Source organism: Coregonus lavaretus, assembly GCF_964263955.1.
Source record: "Coregonus lavaretus genome assembly, chromosome: 18".
In the NCBI taxonomy this organism is placed as follows: Eukaryota; Metazoa; Chordata; class Actinopteri; order Salmoniformes; family Salmonidae; genus Coregonus; species Coregonus lavaretus.
Window position 1 is genome coordinate 4,605,927 of NC_140005.1, and position 22,506 is coordinate 4,628,432.

Consider the following 22,506-nt stretch of genomic DNA (forward strand, 5'->3'; position numbering starts at 1 on the left):
CGGTTGGATGTACTGCCAAATTCTCTAAAACGACGTTGGAGGTGGCTTATGGTAGAGAATTGAACATTCAATTCTCTGGCAACAGCTCTGGTGGACATTCCTGCTGTCAGCATGACAATTGCACACTCCCTCAAAACTTGAGACATCTGTGGCATTGTGTTGTTTGACAAAACTCCACGTTTTAACGTGGCCTTTTATTGTCCCCAGCACAAGGTCCACCTGTGTAATGATAATGCTGTTTAATCAGCTTCTTGATATGCCACACCTGGCAGGTGGATGGATTATCTTGGCAAAGGAGAAATGCTCACTAACAGGGATGTAAACAAATTTGCGCACAAAATGTAAGAGAAATAAGCTTATGGAACATTTCTGGCATCTTTTATTTCAGCTCATGAAACATGGGACCAACACTTTACATATTGCGTTTATATTTTTGTTCAGTGTACATTAAACTGTGTTCACTTAACATTGTTACTTTCCTTTGAGAATCTAGATGTCTTGGACTATGATGTTGTGTTTGAGTTTCAGATGGATCATTTGATTATTCAAAAGAGGATTTATTAAGATCATTTTAGTTTATTAGGATCCCATTAGCTGTTGCTCATGCAGCAGCAACTCTTCCTGGGGTCCATGGATAATGATTGTGTGTTCAGATTTAGATTTATTTGTATTCTTTAGAAATGTTTTTTATTTTTATTTTATTTATATTTTTCAGATGAATCTACTGGAGAGACTTGCGTGTGCAGAGGACAGAGTGGAGTCAGACGTCCTTGACGGAGGAGAGTCCTCCTCAGAGCAGATAGCAGAGCTGAGGGCTGAGCTGGAGAAGAGAGAGCATGCCCTGAGAGACACCCAGGAGGAACGAGACACACTCCTCGTCGAGCTGGAAGAACTGGACCGACAGAACACGGAAGCTACAAAGGTCTGGTTTGAGTTTTTAATCAACCAATCAATCAAATCAAACCTGTTGTAGTCCCCAACCACTATTAGACTCAACTGGGTTTAGAACATTTGTCGAAATAGAATGGAAATGAGCATCTAATTTAGAATATTTTTAAAGGTTGATCAGGTTGTGGTTTGCCTCTCACTTTTGTCTGATGCTATCAAACAAAAGTCTCTGTAAAACATTTATATTAGTTAGACACGCAGGAAAGGGACACTTCCTAGATCTGGAACAGTGTCTACTAAAGTAGTGCACCATGCAGTAATACATTGGCCATGCATACGAAGGAGTGTGATAGTGTTGATATTGGGAAATACGTCTTGTTTTAGAACATGTTGAAAAAGAAAGACAATCAAGGATGACCTCATTTTTTTTTTTAATGATTGAACCCCCTTTACATCATTTAGACTTAGCGAAGACAGACCTATAAATGGTTATTACCATGTTATTATTCTGTTATTGTGTCTCCATGCAGCATGTGATCTCATTGAAGGAGCAGCTCTCTGTTCAGCTGAAGGCGTCTGAGGCTGAGGTGGCCAGGCTGCAGTCTGAGCTCAGTACCGCCACCGACCAGAGGGTGGCGCTACGAGAAGGACTACAGGCCCAGCAGGAGAAACTGAGCCAGAGTGCTTACACCCTGAACGACCTCCACATGGGCAAGCAGCAGCTGGAGGCCACCGTCAAGGAGTTGAAGGAGAAACTTGGACGCGCAGCAGCGAAGGGCAAAGAGGCGAGGATGGAGACCCAGGTGCTCCAGAGAATCGTACAGGAGAGGGAGGAGCAGCTGTCTGCTTCCCGGGCAGAGCTGTGTGAGGCTGGGGAGAGAGGGAGAGAATCCGGGGGGTCCAGAGAGGAGAAGGAGGATCTCAGGAGAGAGCTGGCTGAGATGAGGAGCTCCCGGGAGAAGGTGATGTCAGAAGATTACGAGTTGAAGATTGAGAACCAGAGGCTGAAGACAGAGGCTGAGCAGGCCCAGGGTAGGATAGAGGAGCTGGCCAGGCAGGTCAGGGAGGTCCAGGCCGCTCTCACCAGGACGGTCCTGGAGAAGGACAACCGCATCGAGGCTCTGAAGCTGGGGAAGAGCCAGCTGGAAGGGGAGCTGGGACAGGCAGAGAGGGGCCTCCAGGAGCAGACCAGGCAGTACCAGCAGACCATCGAGGAGCTGACCGCTGCCCGCTCCGTGGACGCCTCGGCACTGCAGGTCCACTGTTGTTTCACTATTGTTATACTATCTTATTGTATCTATCTTCATTTCGTATTTGTCTGGAAATTTATTGTTTTTTAAAATCTTTTCACTTTTGTATTATTTAGTTAGCAAAGCACTTTGACAATGAACTGCATTTTTTGTAAGAAATGTGCCATATGCTTGATTTTGATTTATTTTCAGACGGAGCATGAGAGGACGGTGAGGCTGAACCAGGAGAAGGACCTGGAGATCTCCCAGCTGAGCAGAGACGTGGAGCAGATGGCCTCCGACCACCGAGACACCAATGAGATGCTCTCCATCACCGTGGCCGGGCAGAAACAGCTGACAGACCTCCTCCAGGTCAGGCTAGAGTCCTCTATCTAACTCCGTGACAGACCTTTCGAACGTCTGTAGTTTATGAAATTGCACTTTATCCTGCCTACTTTGCTTGTAAATATCGTTTTTCTATCTGTTGTTTTTAAATTGGGATTTTGTTTGTATGAATTGTGTTTGCTGCTAAATTAATTGCCTCATTGAGGACGTTACAATGTTCTGAATGTGAATCTCCAGGAGAAGGACTCCTTCATGGAGAGCCTAAGGGCTAGCATGGCTGCCACCCAGAGGGAGATGGAGGCCGTGGTCCAGGCAGCCACAGAGGAGGCTGGGGCCCTGAGAGGAGCTCTGGACGAGAAGGACAAGCAGCTGGGAGGCATGAAGGAGGACAACAGCCACCTAAAGGTACGTCCACAACATGTATGACATGGGTGTAACGTGCAATGTACTGTATGAGTAATGTACAGTGTATATTTTGTATACGGTGGTACAGTGTGTCGAGGAATTGTTTTCCCTTGGGACATTAAAATGAACCCTATCCTATAAGGAGGAGATCGACCGTCTGAGGGACCAGCAGAGCAGATCCCAGCCCCCCGGCCTGGCCGAGCCACGCACCCTGGACATCATCACAGGTAACATATCCTTTTTCTATCTGTTGTTTTAAATATGTATGTATTGGGTTTGCTGCTAAATGAACGGCCTTTTATTGAGGACATTAACATTTTCTAAATGTGACTCTTAACCACAGAACTGGAGACGGAGATCACCCAGCTGAAGACCTCGGGAGGTGCCCTGGAAGAGGAGGTGCAGGCCCTGAGGAGGTGCATGGAGGAGCAGCGGGGTGACCTCCTCTCCTCCCAGCAGTCTGTCCAGGCGCAGCAGAATGAGTTGGATCAGGCCCATCAACGCCACGAGCAGAGCAGAGAGAACTACGATAGGCTGATCCACGCCAAGGACGAGGAGATTGGACGCCTGCAGCAGGAAGTAGATCACCTCGGCCACACCCATTCCTCCCAGGAACAGGAAGTGGTCATTCTCCAACAGGAAGACAAGACCCAGTCGTCCCTGAATAACAGGGAGAATGGCAATGAGAAATACGACCTGTCCAAGGTGGAGGTGGAGAGACTAGTGAAGGTAGTTCCTGTATTGATGTTATACTCAGCAGCAGATGATGATTCGTGATGATCTTGCCATTCATGATAATAAAGCTTATCTGATCTGAATTTGAAGGGCATTAAGGAGAAGGAGACGGAGATCAGCCAGCTGAATGAGAAGAACCTGAACCTCACCCGACAGCTGGACCAGCTGGTGGTCTCCAGTGAGGAGATGGGGAAGCTCAGCCAGATGGTCCTGCAGAAAGACCTGGAGATCCAGGCGCTGCACGCCCACGTTTCCCTGGGGGGGGGAGGAAACAACCAGGATGTGATATTCCTCCAGCAGCAGCTGCAGGCCTTCGCCGTGGAGAGAGAGCAGGTCAAAATCACAATCAACTTCATTCAACTTACTAGAGTTGCAAAAATCCGGGTGAATTTCCTAAAATGCCCAGATCTTTCCAGAAATCCCGATTTTTGAAGGACTGATTTCCTGCTTATTCCCTCCTGATTCCAGGAATCTTCCAACCAGGAATTTTTGGGACAGTTACTGGAATTTTACAACATCAATAATAAGCCAAATGTACTTGACTTTATTTACCGTAGGTTCTGGCAGTGCTGAATGAGAAGACGAGGGAGAATAGCAAGCTGAGGGGGGACTACCAGCACGTCATGGACATTGTAGCAGGGAAGGAGGCTGTGCTCCTCAAGGTCCAGCAGGAGAACCAGAGGCTGTCCACCCTGTCTGACCCATCAGGGAGCCAGGAGATGTTCAGAGAGACCATCCAGAACCTGTCTCGGATCATCAGGTATTGTTTTGTAATATATATACAGTACCAGTCAAAAGTTTGGACACACCTACTCATTCAAGGGTTTTTCTTATTTTTTTAAAAACTATTTTCTACATTGTAGAATAATAGTGAAGACATCAAAACTATGAAATAACTCATATGGAATCATGTAGTAACCAAAAAATGTTAAACAAATCAAAATATATTTGAGATTTGAGATTCTTCAAATAGCCACCCTTTGCCTTGATGACAGCTTTGCACACTCTTGGCATTCTCTCAACCAGCTTCATGAGGTAGTCAACTGGAATGCATTTCAATTAACAGGTGTACCTTGTTAAAAGTTAATTTGTGGAGTTTCTTTCTTTCTTAATGCGTTTGAGCCAATCAGTTGTGTTGTGACAAGGTAGGGGGGTTATACAGAAGATAGCCCTATTTGGTAAAAGACCAAGTCCATATTATGGCAAGAACAGCTCAAATAATCAATGAGAAACAACAGTCCATTATTACTTTAAGACACAATTTCTTCAAGTGCAGTCACAAAAACCATCAAGCGACCCAGAGTTACCTCTGCTGCAGAGGATAAGTTCATTAGAGTTACCAGACTCAGAAATTGCAGTCCAAATAAGTGCTTCACAGAGTTCAAGTAACAGACACATCTCAACATCAGCTGTTCATAGGAGACTGCGTGAATCAGGCCTTCATGGTCGAATTCCTGCAAAGAAACCACTACTAAAGGACACCAATAATAAGAAGAGACTTACTTGGACCAAGAAACACGAGCAATGGACATTCGACCTGTGGAAATCTGTCCTTTGGTCTGGAGTCCAAATTTGAGATTTTTGGTTCCAACCACCGTGTCTTTGTGAGACGCAGTGTGGGTGAACAGATGATCTCCGCATGTGTAGTTCCCACCGTAAAGCATGGAGGAGGAGGTGTTATGGTGTGGGGGTGCTTTGCTGGTGACACTGTCTGTGATTTATTTAGAATTCAAGGCACACTTAACCAGCATGGCTACTACAGCATTCTGCAGTGATACGCCATCCCATCTGGTTTGCGTTTAGTGGGACAATCATTTGGTTTTCAACAGGACAATGACCCAACACACCTCCAGGCTGTGTAAGGGCTATTTTACCAAGAAGGAGAGTGATGGAGTGCTGCATCAGATGACCTGGCCGCCACAATCCCCCGACCTCAACCCAATTGAGATGGTTTGGGATGAGTCGGACCGCAAAGTGAAGGAAAAGAAGCCAACAAGTGCTCAGCATATGTGGGAACTCCTTCAAGACTGTTGGAAAAGCATTCCAGGGGAAGCTGGTTGAGAGAATGCCAAGAGTGTGCAAAGCTGTCATCAAGGCAAAGGGTGGCTATTTGAAGAATCTCAAATATAAAATGTATTTTGATTTGTTTAACACCTTTTTGGTTACTACATGATTCCATATGTGTTATTTCATAGTTTTGATGTCTTCACTATTATTCTACAATGTAGAAAATAGTACAAATAAAGAAAAACCCTTGAATGAGTAGGAGTGTCCAAACCTTTGTCTGGTACTGTAAATGGGGAGCCAGGCCCAGCCAATCAGAATGAGTTTTTCCCCACAAAAGGGCTTTATTACAGACAGAAATACTCCTCAGTTTCATCAGCTGTCCAGTTGGCTGGTCTCAGACGATCCCGTAGGTAAAGAAGCTGGATGTGGAGGTCCTGGGCTGGCGTGGTTACACGTGGTCTGGGGAGGTCCTGGGCTGGCGTGGTTACACGTGGTCTGCGGTTGTGAGGCCGGTTGGACGTGCTGCCAAATTCACTAAAATGACGTTGAGAGAAATACATTCGTTTTGTGCGTATGGACATTTCTGGGATCTTTTTTTTTCCCAGCTCATGAAACATGGGAACAACACTTTACATGTTGCGTTTATTTGAAGGTATTTCAACTTTTTAATGACAGATTTAGGATAGATATTTAGATGTGGAGATGAAAGAGAGGGATACAGGCTGAACGGGGGATCGAACCGCTGCCTCCAGGGTCATATGTGGTCCGGGGCCGGCAGCACTACTGCTTGCCCCTGGCACGTGACCAGGTATTGTCAGGGTGTATTCTGCTGCCATGGTGATCAGGTATTCCCACGGGGGGCCAGTATGAAAAATGTATGCACTCACTATCTGTAAGTCGCTCTGGATAAGAGCGTCTGCTAAATGACTAAAATGTAAAATGTTAATGTATTGTCATGGTGTATTCTGCTGCCATGGTGACCAGATATTGTCAGGGTGTATTCTGCTGCCATGGTGACCAGATATTGTCAGGGTGTATTCTGCTGCCATGGTGATAATGTATTGTCAGGGTGTATTATGTTGCCATGGTGACCAGATATTGTCAGGGTGTATTTTGCTGCCATGGTGACCAGGTATTGTCAGGGTGTATTCTGCTGCCATGGTGACCAGGTATTAGCAGGGTGTATTCTGCTGCCATGGTGACCAGGTATTAGCAGGGTGTATTCTGCTGCCATGGTGACCAGGTATTGTCAGGGTGTATTCTGCTGCCATGGTGACCAGGTATTGTCAGGGTGTATTGTGCTGCCATGGTGACCAGGTATTGTCAGGGTGTATTCTGGTGCCGTGGTGACCAGGTATTGTCAGGGTGTATTCTGCTGCCATGGTGACCAGGTATTGTCAGGGTGTATTTTGGTGCCGTGGTGACCAGGTATTGTCAGGGTGTATTCTGCTGCCATGGTGACCAGGTATTGTCAGGGTGTATTTTGGTGCCATGGTGACCAGGTGTTGTCAGGGTGTATTCTGCTGCCATGGTGACCAGGTATTGTCAGGGTGTATTCTGCTGCCGTAGTGACCAGGTATTGTCAGGGTGTATTCTGATGCCATGGTGACCAGGTATTGTCAGGGTGTATTTTGGTGCCATGGTGACCAGGTATTGTCAGGGTGTATTCTGCTGCCATGGTGACCAGGTATTGTCAGGGTGTATTCTGCTGCCATGGTGACCAGGTATTGTCAGGGTGTATTTTGCTGCCATGGTGACCAGGTATTGTCAGGGTGTATTCTGCTGCCATGGTGACCAGGTATTGTCAGGGTGTATTCTGCTGCCATGGTGACCAGGTATTGTCAGGGTGTATTGTGCTGCCATGGTGACCAGGTATTGTCAGGGTGTATTTTGGTGCCATGGCTCTTTTGTAGTGTACTTTGATCTCAGGATTCATTCTGATTGCGGACTTCGACAATGCACCATTTTAAAGGTAATTTCCAATAGAGCCAACATATGCAGCGTTTACCGTGAATGCAGTCTCTGCTGACGCGTGAGCATCGTGCAGTACTGACAATGTGCGATCGGATTGAATCCCGTCCTTAGTAATGTCTTGTTTCTTTTTGCTGTTTTATTCTGTTCTGACTCTGTCAGTTTCCTTGGGTGTCTTGAAAGGTGCCAATACAATTTAATATGATTGTATTTTGTTGTTATTATTAATATCAGAGAGAAGGACATTGAGATCGACGCGCTGACCCAGAAGTGCCACACCCTGGTCTCGGTACTGCAGGCAGGAGACTCCGGAGGAGTCAGCTCCAACCAGTTTGAAGAGCTGCTACAGGAGAGGGACACCTTGAAACAGCAGGTAAGATAAGATATTAGCATTACACTGAAACAGCAGGTAAGATAAGATATTAGCATTACACTGAAACAGCAGGTAAGATAAGATATTAGCATTACACTGAAACAGCAGGTAAGATAAGATATTAGCATTACACTGAAACAGCAGGTAAGATAAGATATTAGCATTACACTGAAACAGCAGGTAAGATAATATATTAGCATTACACTGAAACAGCAGGTAAGATAAGATATTAGCATTACACTGAAACAGCAGGTAAGATAAGATATTAGCATTACACTGAAACAGCAGGTAAGATAAGATATTAGCATTACACTGAAACAGCAGGTAAGATAAGATATTAGCATTACACTGAAACAGCAGGTAAGATAAGATATTAGCATTACACTGAAACAGCAGGTAAGATAAGATATTAGCATTACACTGAAACAGCAGGTAAGATAAGATATTAGCATTACACTGAAACAGCAGGTAAGATAAGATATTAGCATTACACTGAAACAGCAGGTAAGATAAGATATTAGCATTACACTGAAACAGCAGGTAAGATAAGATATTAGCATTACACTGAAACAGCAGGTAAGATAAGATATTAGCATTACACTGAAACAGCAGGTAAGATAAGATATTAGCATTACACTGAAACAGCAGGTAAGATAAGATATTAGCATTACACTGAAACAGCAGGTAAGATAAGATATTAGCATTACACTGAAACAGCAGGTAAGATAAGATATTAGCATTACACTGAAACAGCAGGTAAGATAAGATATTAGCATTACACTGAAACAGCAGGTAAGATAAGATATTAGCATTACACTGAAACAGCAGGTAAGATAAGATATTAGCATTACACTGAAACAGCAGGTAAGATAAGATATTAGCATTACACTGAAACAGCAGGTAAGATAAGATATTAGCATTACACTGAAACAGCAGGTAAGATAAGATATTAGCATTACACTGAAACAGCAGGTAAGATAAGATATTAGCATTACACTGAAACAGCAGGTAAGATAAGATATTAGCATTACACTGAAACAGCAGGTAAGATAAGATATTAGCATTACACTGAAACAGCAGGTAAGATAAGATATTAGCATTACACTGAAACAGCAGGTAAGATAAGATATTAGCATTACACTGAAACAGCAGGTAAGATAAGATATTAGCATTACACTGAAACAGCAGGTAAGATAAGATATTAGCATTACACTGAAACAGCAGGTAAGATAAGATATTATCATTACTCTGAAACAGCAGGTAAGATAAGATATTAGCATTACACTGAAACAGCAGGTAAGATAAGATATTAGCATTACACTGAAACAGCAGGTAAGATAAGATATTATCATTACTCTGAAACAGCAGGTAAGATAAGATATTAGCATTACACTGAAACAGCAGGTAAGATAAGATATTAGCATTACACTGAAACAGCAGGTAAGATAAGATATTAGCATTACACTGAAACAGCAGGTAAGATAAGATTTTAGCATTACACTGAAACAGCAGGTAAGATAAGATATTAGCATTACACTGAAACAGCAGGTAAGATAAGATTTTAGCATTTTATTGTCTGTTTTTACAGAAATGTGCCTTGCTTCACAAAACAAGACAAACTCCTTACAGGACATTAAAACAACAGCAGACAATACAGAAAAGCTAAAAACACTATTCACATATCACAGATCAGGAATCACATCACAGATCAGGAATCACATCACCCAGATCAGGAATCACATCACAGATCAGGAATCACATCACAGATCAGGAATCACATCACAGATCAGGAATCACATCACCCAGATCAGGAATCACATCACCCAGATCAGGAATCACATCACAGATCAGGAATCACATCACAGATCAGGAATCACATCACAGATCAGGAATCACATCACAGATCAGGAATCGCATCACAGATCAGGAATCACATCACAGATCAGGAATCACTTTTTAAAGTGCAGCAGTTCAGTGTATGATATGTGTGTGTTGTAATTTGTGTGTGTGTGAGTGTGTGTGTGTGTTGTAATGGATGTGTGTGTATTGTAGTGTGTGTATATGCTAAGACACAAGGTCTCTTTTACAGATGAGCGCTGTAATTTATAGTATTTTATTTATTTATTGTATGTGTAGTATTGTATTTATAGTATTGTACTGTATGTATTGCCGTTGTCCAGGTGAACAGTGTGTGAACCGAGGTGTGTGTATGTATTGCCGTTGTCCAGGTGAACAGTGTGTGTATGTATTGTAATTTCTAGGTGTGTATTGACTGGGTGTGTATTGTAATGTATCCAGGTGAAGAAGATGGAGGAGTGGAAGATGCAGGTGATCACCACGGTAAAGAACATGCAGCATGAATCAGCCCAGCTGGTAGAGGAGCTCCACAAGTTACAGAGACAGGTAACCAGAATAATATATTACAATAATGAATCATATATAATATCATGATAATGAGGTAACCTACAGGTAACCATAATGATTACTGTTCTCTCTGCTACCACACGGTAAGCGGTACCGGAGCGCCAAGTCTGGGACCAAAAGGCTCCTGAACAGTTCATCAAATGGCCACCCGGACTATTTACATTGTGACCCCCTTTTTATTTAGTTTTTTTGCCCAGACTCTCTGGCACTGGCTCTATGCACACTCCCTGGACTCTACCCACACACTCCCTGGACTCTACCCACACACTCCCTGGACTCTACCCACACACTCACTGGACTCTACCCACACACTCACTGGACTCTACCCACACACTCCCTGGACTCTACCCACACACTCCCTGGACTCTACCCACACACTCACTGGACTCTACCCACACACTCCCTGGACTCTACCCACACACTCCCTGGACTCTACCCACACACTCACTGGACTCTACCCACACACTCCCTGGACTCTACCCACACACTCCCTGGACTCTACCCACACACTCCCTGGACTCTACCCACACACTCCCTGGACTCTACCCACACACTCCCTGGACTCTACCCACACACTCACTGGACTCTACCCACACACTCCCTGGACTCTACCCACACACTCCCTGGACTCTACCCACACACTCCCTGGACTCTACCCACACACTCCCTGGACTCTACCCACACACTCCCTGGACTCTACCCACACACTCACTGGACTCTACCCACACACTCCCTGGACTCTACCCACACACTCCCTGGACTCTACCCACACACTCCCTGGACTCTACCCACACACTCCCTGGACTCTACCCACACACTCACTGGACTCTACCCACACACTCACTAGACTCTACCCACACACTCCCTGGACTCTACCCACACACTCCCTGGACTCTACCCACACACTCCCTGGACTCTACCCACACACTCCCTGGACTCTACCCACACACTCCCTGGACTCTACCCACACACTCCCTGGACTCTACCCACACACTCCCTGGACTCTACCCACACACTCACTGGACTCTACCCACACACTCCCTGGACTCTACCCACACACTCCCTGGACTCTACCCACACACTCCCTGGACTCTACCCACACACTCCCTGGACTCTACCCACACACTCACTGGACTCTACCCACACACTCCCTGGACTCTACCTACACACTCCCTGGACTCTACCCACACACTCCCTGGACTCTACCCTCACACTCCCTGGACTCTACCCACACACTCCCTGGACTCTACCCACACACTCCCTGGACTCTACCCACACACTCACTAGACTCTACCCACACACTCCCTGGACTCTACCCACACACTCCCTGGACTCTACCCTCACACTCCCTGGACTCTACCCACACACTCCCTGGACTCTACCCTCACACTCCCTGGACTCTACCCACACACTCCCTGGACTCTACCCACACACTCCCTGGACTCTACCCACACACTCCCTGGACTCTACCCACACACTCCCTGGACTCTACCCACACACTCACTGGACTCTACCCACACACTCACTGGACTCTACCCACACACTCCCTGGACTCTACCCACACACTCCCTGGACTCTACCCACACACTCCCTGGACTCTACCCACACACTCCCTGGACTCTACCCACACACTCCCTGGACTCTACCCACACACTCCCTGGACTCTACCCACACACTCCCTGGACTCTACCCACACACTCCCTGGACTCTACCCACACACTCCCTGGACTCTACCCACACACTCCCTGGACTCTACCCACACACTCCCTGGACTCTACCCACACACTCACTGGACTCTACCCACACACTCCCTGGACTCTACCCACACACTCCCTGGACTCTACCCACACACTCCCTGGACTCTACCCACACACTCCCTGGACTCTACCTACACACTCCCTGGACTCTACCCACACACTCCCTGGACTCTACCCTCACACTCCCTGGACTCTACCCACACACTCCCTGGACTCTACCCACACACTCACTAGACTCTACCCTCACACTCCCTGGACTCTACCCACACACTCCCTGGACTCTACCCTCACACTCCCTGGACTCTACCCACACACTCCCTGGACTCTACCCACACACTCCCTGGACTCTACCCACACACTCCCTGGACTCTACCCACACACTCCCTGGACTCTACCCACACACTCACTGGACTCTACCCACACACTCCCTGGACTCTACCCACACACTCCCTGGACTCTACCCACACACTCCCTGGACTCTACCCACACACTCCCTGGACTCTACCCACACACTCCCTGGACTCTACCCACACACTCCCTGGACTCTACCCACACACTCCCTGGACTCTACCCACACACTCCCTGGACTCTACCCACACACTCACTGGACTCTACCCACACACTCCCTGGACTCTACCCACACACTCCCTGGACTCTACCCACACACTCCCTGGACTCTACCCACACACTCCCTGGACTCTACCCACACACTCACTGGACTCTACCCACACACTCCCTGGACTCTACCTACACACTCCCTGGACTCTACCCACACACTCCCTGGACTCTACCCTCACACTCCCTGGACTCTACCCACACACTCCCTGGACTCTACCCACACACTCCCTGGACTCTACCCACACACTCACTAGACTCTACCCACACACTCCCTGGACTCTACCCACACACTCCCTGGACTCTACCCTCACACTCCCTGGACTCTACCCACACACTCCCTGGACTCTACCCACACACTCCCTGGACTCTACCCACACACTCCCTGGACTCTACCCACACACTCCCTGGACTCTACCCACACACTCCCTGGACTCTACCCACACACTCCCTGGACTCTACCCACACACTCACTGGACTCTACCCACACACTCCCTGGACTCTACCCACACACTCCCTGGACTCTACCCACACACTCCCTGGACTCTACCCACACACTCCCTGGACTCTACCCACACACTCCCTGGACTCTACCCACACACTCCCTGGACTCTACCCACACACTCACTGGACTCTACCCACACACTCCCTGGACTCTACCTACACACTCCCTGGACTCTACCCACACACTCCCTGGACTCTACCCTCACACTCCCTGGACTCTACCCACACACTCCCTGGACTCTACCCACACAGTCCCTGGACTCTACCCACACACTCACTAGACTCTACCCACACACTCCCTGGACTCTACCCACACACTCCCTGGACTCTACCCTCACACTCCCTGGACTCTACCCACACACTCCCTGGACTCTACCCTCACACTCCCTGGACTCTACCCACACACTCCCTGGACTCTACCCACACACTCCCTGGACTCTACCCACACACTCACACATACTACACTGACACTCCCAACACACACACACAAACACCCACATATTGACGCCACTCACACATAGACAGTCTTTCACACTCTTCCCATACGCTGCTGCTACTGTTTATTACCTGTCCTGATTGCCTAGTCACTTCCTCCCTACCCACATGTACATCATTACCTCAACTACCTCAACTACCTGGTGCCCCCTGCACATTGACTCAGTAGCGGTACTCCTTGTATATAGCCTCGTTATTGTTATTTTATTGTGTTACTATTTCCTTATTTGCTAGTTATTGTTACATTTTATTTAGATAGCTTTTTAACTCTGTATTGTTGGGGTAGGGCTCGTAAGTAAGCGTTTCACATTAAAGTCTACACCTGTTGTCTTCGGCGCATGTGGCAAATAAAGTGGGGAAAAAAAGTATTTAGTCAGCCACCAATTGTGCAAGTTCTCCCACTTAAAAAGATGAGAGAGGCCTGTAATTTTCATCATAGGTACACGTCAACTATGACAGACAAATTGAGATTTTTTCCAGAGAATCACATTGTAGGATTTTTTATGAATTTATTTGCAAATTATGGTGGAAAATAACTATTTGGTCACCTACAAACAAGCAAGATTTCTGGCTCTCACATACCTGTAACTTCTTCTTTAAGAGGCTCCTCTGTCCTCCACTCGTTACCTGTATTAATGGCACCTGTTTGAACTTGTTATCAGTATAAAAGACACCTGTCCACAACCTCAAACAGTCACACTCCAAACTCCACTATGGCCAAGACCAATGAGCTGTCAAAGGACACCAGAAACAAAATTGTAGACCTGCACCAGGCTGGGAAGACTGAATCTGCAATAGGTAAGCAGCTTGGTTTGAATAAATCAACTGTGGGAGCAATTATTAGGAAATGGAAGACATACAAGACCACTGATAATCTCCCTCGATTTGGGGCTCCACGCAAGATCTCACCCCGTGGGGTCAAAATGATCACAAGAACGGTGAGCAAAAATCCCAGAACCACACGGGGGGACCTAGTGAATGACCTGCAGAGAGCTGGGACCAAAGTAACAAAGCCTACCATCAGTAACACACTACGCCGCCAGGGACTCAAATCCTGCAGTGCCAGACGTGTCCCCCTGCTTAAGCCAGTACATGTCCAGGCCCGTCTGAAGTTTGCTAGAGTGCATTTGGATGATCCAGAAGAGGATTGGGAGAATGTCATATGGTCAGATGAAACCAAAATATAACTTTTTGGTAAAAACTCAACTCGTCGTGTTTGGAGGACAAAGAATGCTGAGTTGCATCCAAAGAACACCATACCTACTGTGAAGCATGGGGGTGGAAACATCATGCTTTGGGGCTGTTTTTCTGCAAAGGGACCAGGACGACTGATCCGTGTAAAGGAAAGAATGAATGGGGCCATGTATCGTGAGATTTTGAGTGAAAACCTCCTTCCATCAGCAAGGGCATTGAAGATGAAACGTGGCTGGGTCTTTCAGCATAACAATGATCCCAAACACACCGCCCGGGCAACGAAGGAGTGGTTTCGTAAGAAGCATTTCAAGGTCCTGGAGTGGCCTAGCCAGTCTCCAGATCTCAACCCCATAGAAAATCTTTGGAGGGAGTTGAAAGTCCGTGTTGCCCAGCGACAGCCCCAAAACATCACTGCTCTAGAGGAGATCTGCATGGAGGAATGGGCCAAAATACCAGCAACAGTGTGTGAAAACTTTGTGAAGACTTACAGAAAACGTTTGACTTGTGTCATTGCCAACAAAGGGTATATAACAAAGTATTGAGAAACTTTTGTTATTGACCAAATACTTATTTTCCACCATAATTTGCAAATAAATTCATAAAAAATCCTACAATGTGATTTTCTGGAATTTCTTTCCTCATTTTGTCTGTCATAGTTGACGTGTACCTATGATGAAAATTACAGGCCCCTCTCATCTTTTTAAGTGGGAGAACTTGCACAATTGGTGGCTGACTAAATACTTTTTTCCCCCACTGTACATTTTAATTTGATTTTGATTTGATGTTGACTTTATTATCCCCATGGGGACATTTGGTTGAAATCCCAGACCTGGTGGGTTGTTTAAGTTGTCAGCAACCTGTCTGCCTAGGGACCATACTAGGGAGCATAGCTAGGGAGCATAGCTAGACTCTAATAGGTACACCCATCTAGTACCGGGTCGGACCCCCTTTGCCTCCAGAACTGCCTGAATTCTTCGGGCATGGAAACACAAACACAATTGGTATCAAGGGACCTAACGTGTGCCAGGACAACATTCCCCACACCATTACACCACCGCCACCAGCCTGTACCGTTAACACCAGGCAGGATGGGGCAATGCCAAATCCTGACTCTGCCATCAGCATGACGCAATAAAAACCGGGATTCGTCGGACAAGGTGATGTTTTTCCAATCCTCAGTTGTCCAGTGTTGGAGATCACGTGGTGATCCCATGGGGCGGCGCACAATTGGCCCAGTGTCGTCCAGGGTAGGGGAGGGAATGGCCGCCAGGGATGTAGCTCAGTTGGTAGAGCATGGCGTTTGCAACGCCAGGGTTGTGGGTTCGTTTCCCACGGGGGGCCAGTATGAAAAAAAATTAATGTATGCACTCACTAACTGTAAGTTGCTCTGGATAAGAGCGTCTGCTAAATGGCAAAAAATGTAAATGTATTCACTGGAGCCGCTTCTTGTTTTGTTTCTGAGATACTGGATCCGGTGCGCCTGGCACCGATGATCATACCACGCTCAAAGCCTCTTATGTCACACTTTTTGCACATTCTAACGTTCAATCAAACAGTAACTGGATGCCTGTCTGCCTGCTTTATATAGCAAGCCACGGCCACGTGACCCACTGTCTGTAGGAGCGATCCATTTTTGTGAACGGGGTGTTGTACCAAATAAACTGGCCACTGACAATGAATACAGCAAGTATAGTAAAAATGCAAATGATGGGTGATTCATAATGATTCAACTGTACGCTATATACACTATACACATCAGCACTCTGTCAACTCCATGTGAAGTGTAAGCCAACCCGCTGGACCTACTAGTGATTGTCATTCAGCAGCCTTATTGGGATTAATAATGTTTTGGCTCTAATCCTAGGTGGATGCTGACAACGACTGCACCTCTAATCTCTCCGTGGATTACGGCCGTCTGATCCACAGCTATGAGCAGAAGGAGAAGAAGCTAAGGAGTCTCAGTCACGAGCTAGCCAACGTCCAACAGACTGTCAGCCAGCTGAGCAGCACTAAAGATGTCCTCCTGGGGACACTGGACAGTGTGGCGCAGAGTCCTCAAGTCACCACACTGTCTGCTACTCTGATGTCTACTGCCCAGCCTCCTTCTGCAGTAGAACCTCCCAGACACCAGGTGGCAGCACCACCTCCAGGGAACCAGGAAGGACTGAGACAGGAGCTGGAGTCTCTGAGAGCCCTCCTGTCTGAGAGGGAGACTATGATCAGGACCCTGCAGGAGAACAACCACCGCCTGTCTAACTCAGCCCAGGCGTCAGAGAGCGAGCAGCGCGGCCAGGCCGACGAGGCCAGACGGGTCAGAGAGAGACTGGACGCTCTGCAGCGCTCTGTCAGGGAGAAAGACCTGCTCATCAAGACTAAAGGGGACCAACTCAACCAGGTTAGAGAGACGCACACATTCACCGACATACACGCATATGATACATGCTAGCACACACATACACACGTACACACACCGAGGAAGGCGCAAACGGTGCATACACACAGTGTGTGTGAACATTTTAATCTCAATGTAGTGTACGATTAAACCCTTGTTTGCCATGGGATCATTTCTCTTTTTAACCAGGTAAGTCTGATCTTCATTTCTCCAGGTGAGTGAGAACCTGAGGAACCGTGAGAGCGACAACGATGTGTTAAAACAAGCCGTGACCAACCTGAAGGAGCGAGCCCTCATCCTGGAGATGGATACCAGGAAGCTGAAGGTAGGTAGCCCAGGGGCTGGGTTCACATCCTAAAGACATTCCCCTGCCGTTGGGCCCTTGAGCAAGGCCCTTAACCCCACAACATGCTCTCCATCCAGGGGTGCTGCACTGCAGCTTGAACATCTGCTCGTATCAACTCGAGAACGGAGCAGAAGACACATTTCCCTTGTTGGCTGTAACATGGACAATAAAGTTGTGTTGTATTGAAGGATGAGAACGAGGCTGTGGCCCAGCGGAGCAGGGAGAAGGAGTCAGAGTTCAGAGCCCTGCAGGAGACCAACATGCAGGTGTCCCTCCTCATGAGGGAGAAGGAGTTCGAGAGGAGCGCCATGTCAGAGAAGGCTGCCGCCATGGAGAAGATGCTCAAGGACAGAGAACAGGTTATTAATCATTTACAGACCTTGTACATTATCAACTTGCAAAATATGGGAAAATGTCACTTTTTAAAATCAGTAGAGAAGGTGCTGAAGGACAGAGAACAGGATGTTTGTAGATCCCACAGGGCGGCACACAATTGGCCCAGCGTCGTCCGGGTTTGGCCGAGGTAGGCCGTCACTGTAAATAAGAATTTGTTCATAACTGACTTGCCTGGTTAAATAAAGGTAAAATAAAAAAATAAAAAATAAATGTAGGTGAAAACCACAAAATCATTGAATGTATACTTTATGAATGATCATTTATTTTTATGAATGACGTCTGTTCCCAATATTTAGCATTAGTAATAGATAACATATCTAGTGAAGAATGACAGAGAAATGCAATCAAAGGAAAATAGGTTATTCAATAGTCTAAATACATTATTGGTTCAATCTTTTCAGTAACAGATTATTATAATGTTGTATTCTTTCCTGACCCCTTCCGTTGATCTGTTTCCCAGGGCAACAGTCAGAGGTCAGAGGAGCTGAACCAGCTGATTGATTGATTCCGTTGATCTGTTTCCCAGGGCAACAGTCAGAGGTCAGAGGAGCTGAACCAGCTGATTGATTGATTCCGTTGATCTGTTTCCCAGGGCAACAGTCAGAGGTCAGAGGAGCTGAACCAGCTGATTGATTGATTCCGTTGATCTGTTTCCCAGGGCAACAGTCAGAGGTCAGAGGAGCTGAACCAGCTGATTGATTGATTCCGTTGATCTGTTTCCCAGGGCAACAGTCAGAGGTCAGAGGAGCTGAACCAGCTGATTGATTGATTCCGTTGATCTGTTTCCCAGGGCAACAGCCAGAGGTCAGGGGAGCTGAACCAGCTTCTGAATGAGCTGAAGTCCATGCAGGGGAAAGCTGTGGCCTTCCAGCAGGAGAGAGACCAGGTCATGCTGGCACTCAAACAGAAACAGATGGAGACCACAGCTGTACAGACAGAGGTAGGATGGCTGGACACACACACACACACAGGTAGGATGGCTGGACACACACACACAGAGGTAGGATGGCTGGACACACACACACAGACAGGTAGGATGGCTGGACACACACACACAGACAGGTAGGATGGCTGGACACACACACACACACAGGTAGGATGGCTGGACACACACACACAGAGGTAGGATGGCTGGACACACACACACAGAGGTAGGATGGCTGGACACACACACAGACACGTACAGGCAGATGTAGGATGGCTGGACACACACACACACACACAGACACAGGTAGGATGGCTGGACACACACACAGACACGTACAGGCAGATGTAGGATGGCTGGACACACACACACACACACAGACACAGGTAGGATGGCTGGACACACACACACACACACAGACACAGGTAGGATGGCTGGACACACACACACACACAGAGGTAGGATGGCTGGACACACACACACAGACACAGGTAGGATGGCTGGACACACACACACACAGAGGTAGGATGGCTGGACACACACACACAGAGGTAGGATGGCTGGACACACACACACAGACACACACAGAGGTAGGATGGCTGGACACACACACACACACAGAGGTAGGATGGCTGGACACACACACACAGACACAGACAGGTAGGATGGCTGGACACACACACAGACACGTACAGGCAGATGTAGGATGGCTGGACACACACACACACACACAGACAGGTAGGATGGCTGGACACACACACAGACACGTACAGACAGAGGTAGGATGGCTGGACACAGACACAGACACGTACAGACAGAGGTAGGATGGCTGGACACAGACACAGTAGTCTGAGCACATACTCATATTATTTGCAGGATACCTATTGAGGAGATTGTAACACATTCATAACCCACACATAACCATTCATAACATACATAACCATTAATAACCCACACATAACCATTCATAACCCATACAAAACCATTAATAACCCACACATAACCATTCATAACCCATACATAACCATTCATAACCCATACATAACCATTCATAACCCATACATAACCGTTCATAACCCATACATAACCGTTCCTAACCCATACATGCTGAACGTTTTGTGATCAGATATATTTGTGGTTAAGCGGTTAGAGTAAGGGTTAATACAGTACATGGCAACCAAATCATATTCTTAGTAGACAATTCACTATTATTGGCAGGACTTGGACTGAAATATGTGCCGGTAGTCATGTTGGGTGCCGGTAGTCATGTTGGGTGCCGGTACTCATGTTGGGTGCCGGTACTCATGTTGGGTGCCGGTACTCATGTTGGGTGCCGGTACTCATGTTGGGTGCCGGTACTCATGTTGGGTGCCGGTACTCATGTTGGGTGCCGGTACTCATGTTGGGTGCCGGTACTCATGTTGGGTGCCGGTACTCATGTTGGGTGCCGGTACTCATGTTGGGTGCCGGTACTCATGTTGGGTGCCGGTACTGTTTATATTCAGGTGCAGGACAGTGGTGGAAAAAAGTACCCAATTGTCATACTTGAGTAAACGTAAAGATACCTTTTAATAGAAAATGACTCAAGTAAAAGTGAAAGTCACCCAGTAAAATACTACTTGAGTAAAAGTCTAAAAGTATTTGGTTTTTAAATATACTGAAGTATCAAAAGTAAAAGTATAAAAGGAAGCATGTGTATTTAGTGAGTCCGCCAGATCATAGGCCGTAGTGTTGACCAGGGATGTTCTCTTGATAAGTGTGTGAATTGTAATATTTTCCTGTCTTGCTAAGCATTGAAAATGTAACGAGTACTTTTAGGTGTCAGGGGAGTATGGAGTAAAAAGTAAATAATTTACTTCAGGAATGTAGTGAAGTAAAAGTTGTCAAATATAAATGGTGAAGTACAGTACAGATACCCCCAAAAAACTCCTTAAGTAGTACTTTTAAAGTATTTTTACAAAATTACTTTACACCACTGGGTGCAGGAGCTCCACAGTACTGTTGAGCTAATATTCTATAAGAGGAACAGGAGCTCAAGCAGTAGAACCGATACTCAGCTCCCAGGTCAAGATCTGGCACGTATCTGACTCCTCCCCCTGTCGCTCGCTCTCTCAGCTGCAGCATGTGAAGGACCGAGAGCAGCGGCTGAAGTTGGAGCTGGATCGGCTGCGTAACCACCTGCTGGAGATAGAGGACTCCTACACGCGGGAGGCCCTCGCCGCCGAGGACAGGGAGGCGGAGCTACGTAGGAGAGTCACGCTATTGGACGACAGACTGGCTACTTCCTCCAGTCAGGTGGAGAGCACCAGGTAGGTGGAAAGGACATCCAAGTTGCTTGCTTAGCGAGTACTGTTTCCTCCTGATTCAGCTCATACCCGAGGCTCGAATTCAGGGCCTCTGCCTCGCAAACACACAGGAGCGCCACCGAAAAACAAGCAGTTGCAAGTGGAGACAGGCTGAGGAGTGAGTTTCACAGATCCCAATCTGCTACTTAGGCATTAGGGTTGGGGTCGATTCCATTTCAGTTTACTTCCTGAATTGACCGAATGTATCCCAATGGCCTGGAAACCGGTGGTGGGGATGTGTTTATCACTGCTGGTAGTTAACTCATAGATGGATAAATACTTAGACATTAGTCAATGGATATAATATGCTGGTGGATTCTACAGGCCTTGTGAAATAGGTATTCTGACCTCAATGGGCCAACCTGTTTTTAAATCAATGTTAAAATTAAGAAAATCTAGTTTTATGTGTTTAACATGCTAGTACTAATTGAGAAATATTGGCACCATGTGGTGGTCTCTGATAGAGGTGTATATAGTGGCACCATGTGGTGGTCTCTGATAGAGGTGTATATAGTGGCACCATGTGGTGGTCTCTGATAGAGGTGAATATAGTGGCACCATGTGGTGGTCTCTGATAGAGGTGAATATAGTGGCACCATGTGGTGGTCTCTGATAGAGGTGTATATAGTGGCACCATGTGGTGGTCTCTGATAGTGGTGTATATAGTGGCACCATGTGGTGGTCTCTGATAGAGGTGTATATAGTGGCACCATGTGGTGGTCTCTGATAGTGGTGTATATAGTGGCACCATGTGGTGGTCTCTGATAGAGGTGTATATAGTGGCACCATGTGGTGGTCTCTGATAGTGGTGTATATAGTGGCACCATGTGGTGGTCTCTGATAGAGGTGAATATAGCAGCACCATGTGGTGGTCTCTGATAGAGGTGAATATAGTGGCACATCACCACCCCTCCACCTTTTCTCTGACTATCACATCTAAACATGTTGTAATTAGCAATGTCAATGTCCTTATCCATGATCGAATCATTTAAAGTCTCTGATAAAAACAAGAATGTCTGTGTTCGTGCCATGCATCCTGCTATCGATAAAGTCCATCTTTGACGTCATAATTCGCACATTTAAATGTAACAAACCCAGCCCTTTGCAAGACTTAAAAACAGCAGGGGTGTCCATATTTACCCTAACCAGGTTGTTATAAA

At 46.7% G+C, this 22,506-nt stretch overlaps 1 protein-coding gene across 3 annotated transcripts in view; it reads left to right on the forward strand.

The window, feature by feature from the left end:
- The window catches only part of LOC311145757 (thyroid receptor-interacting protein 11-like), a 38,604-nt gene extending 16,136 nt beyond the window's left edge, over positions 1-22,468 (forward strand). For all 3 annotated transcript variants that reach the window (XM_084182045.1, XM_084182047.1, XM_084182046.1), the window contains 15 exons: positions 716-922; positions 1,419-2,144; positions 2,331-2,489; positions 2,700-2,867; positions 3,010-3,094; positions 3,211-3,596; positions 3,693-3,935; positions 4,160-4,362; positions 7,815-7,953; positions 10,252-10,356; positions 16,807-17,337; positions 17,549-17,659; positions 17,869-18,039; positions 18,867-19,016; positions 21,117-22,468. In XM_084182045.1, the coding sequence (XP_084038171.1) occupies positions 716-922; positions 1,419-2,144; positions 2,331-2,489; positions 2,700-2,867; positions 3,010-3,094; positions 3,211-3,596; positions 3,693-3,935; positions 4,160-4,362; positions 7,815-7,953; positions 10,252-10,356; positions 16,807-17,337; positions 17,549-17,659; positions 17,869-18,039; positions 18,867-19,016; positions 21,117-21,314 (3,582 nt within the window). In that variant the 3' untranslated portion in view covers positions 21,315-22,468. The remainder of the gene's footprint in view (positions 1-715; positions 923-1,418; positions 2,145-2,330; positions 2,490-2,699; positions 2,868-3,009; positions 3,095-3,210; positions 3,597-3,692; positions 3,936-4,159; positions 4,363-7,814; positions 7,954-10,251; positions 10,357-16,806; positions 17,338-17,548; positions 17,660-17,868; positions 18,040-18,866; positions 19,017-21,116) is intronic.
- The last annotated feature ends 38 nt before the right edge of the window (positions 22,469-22,506 follow it).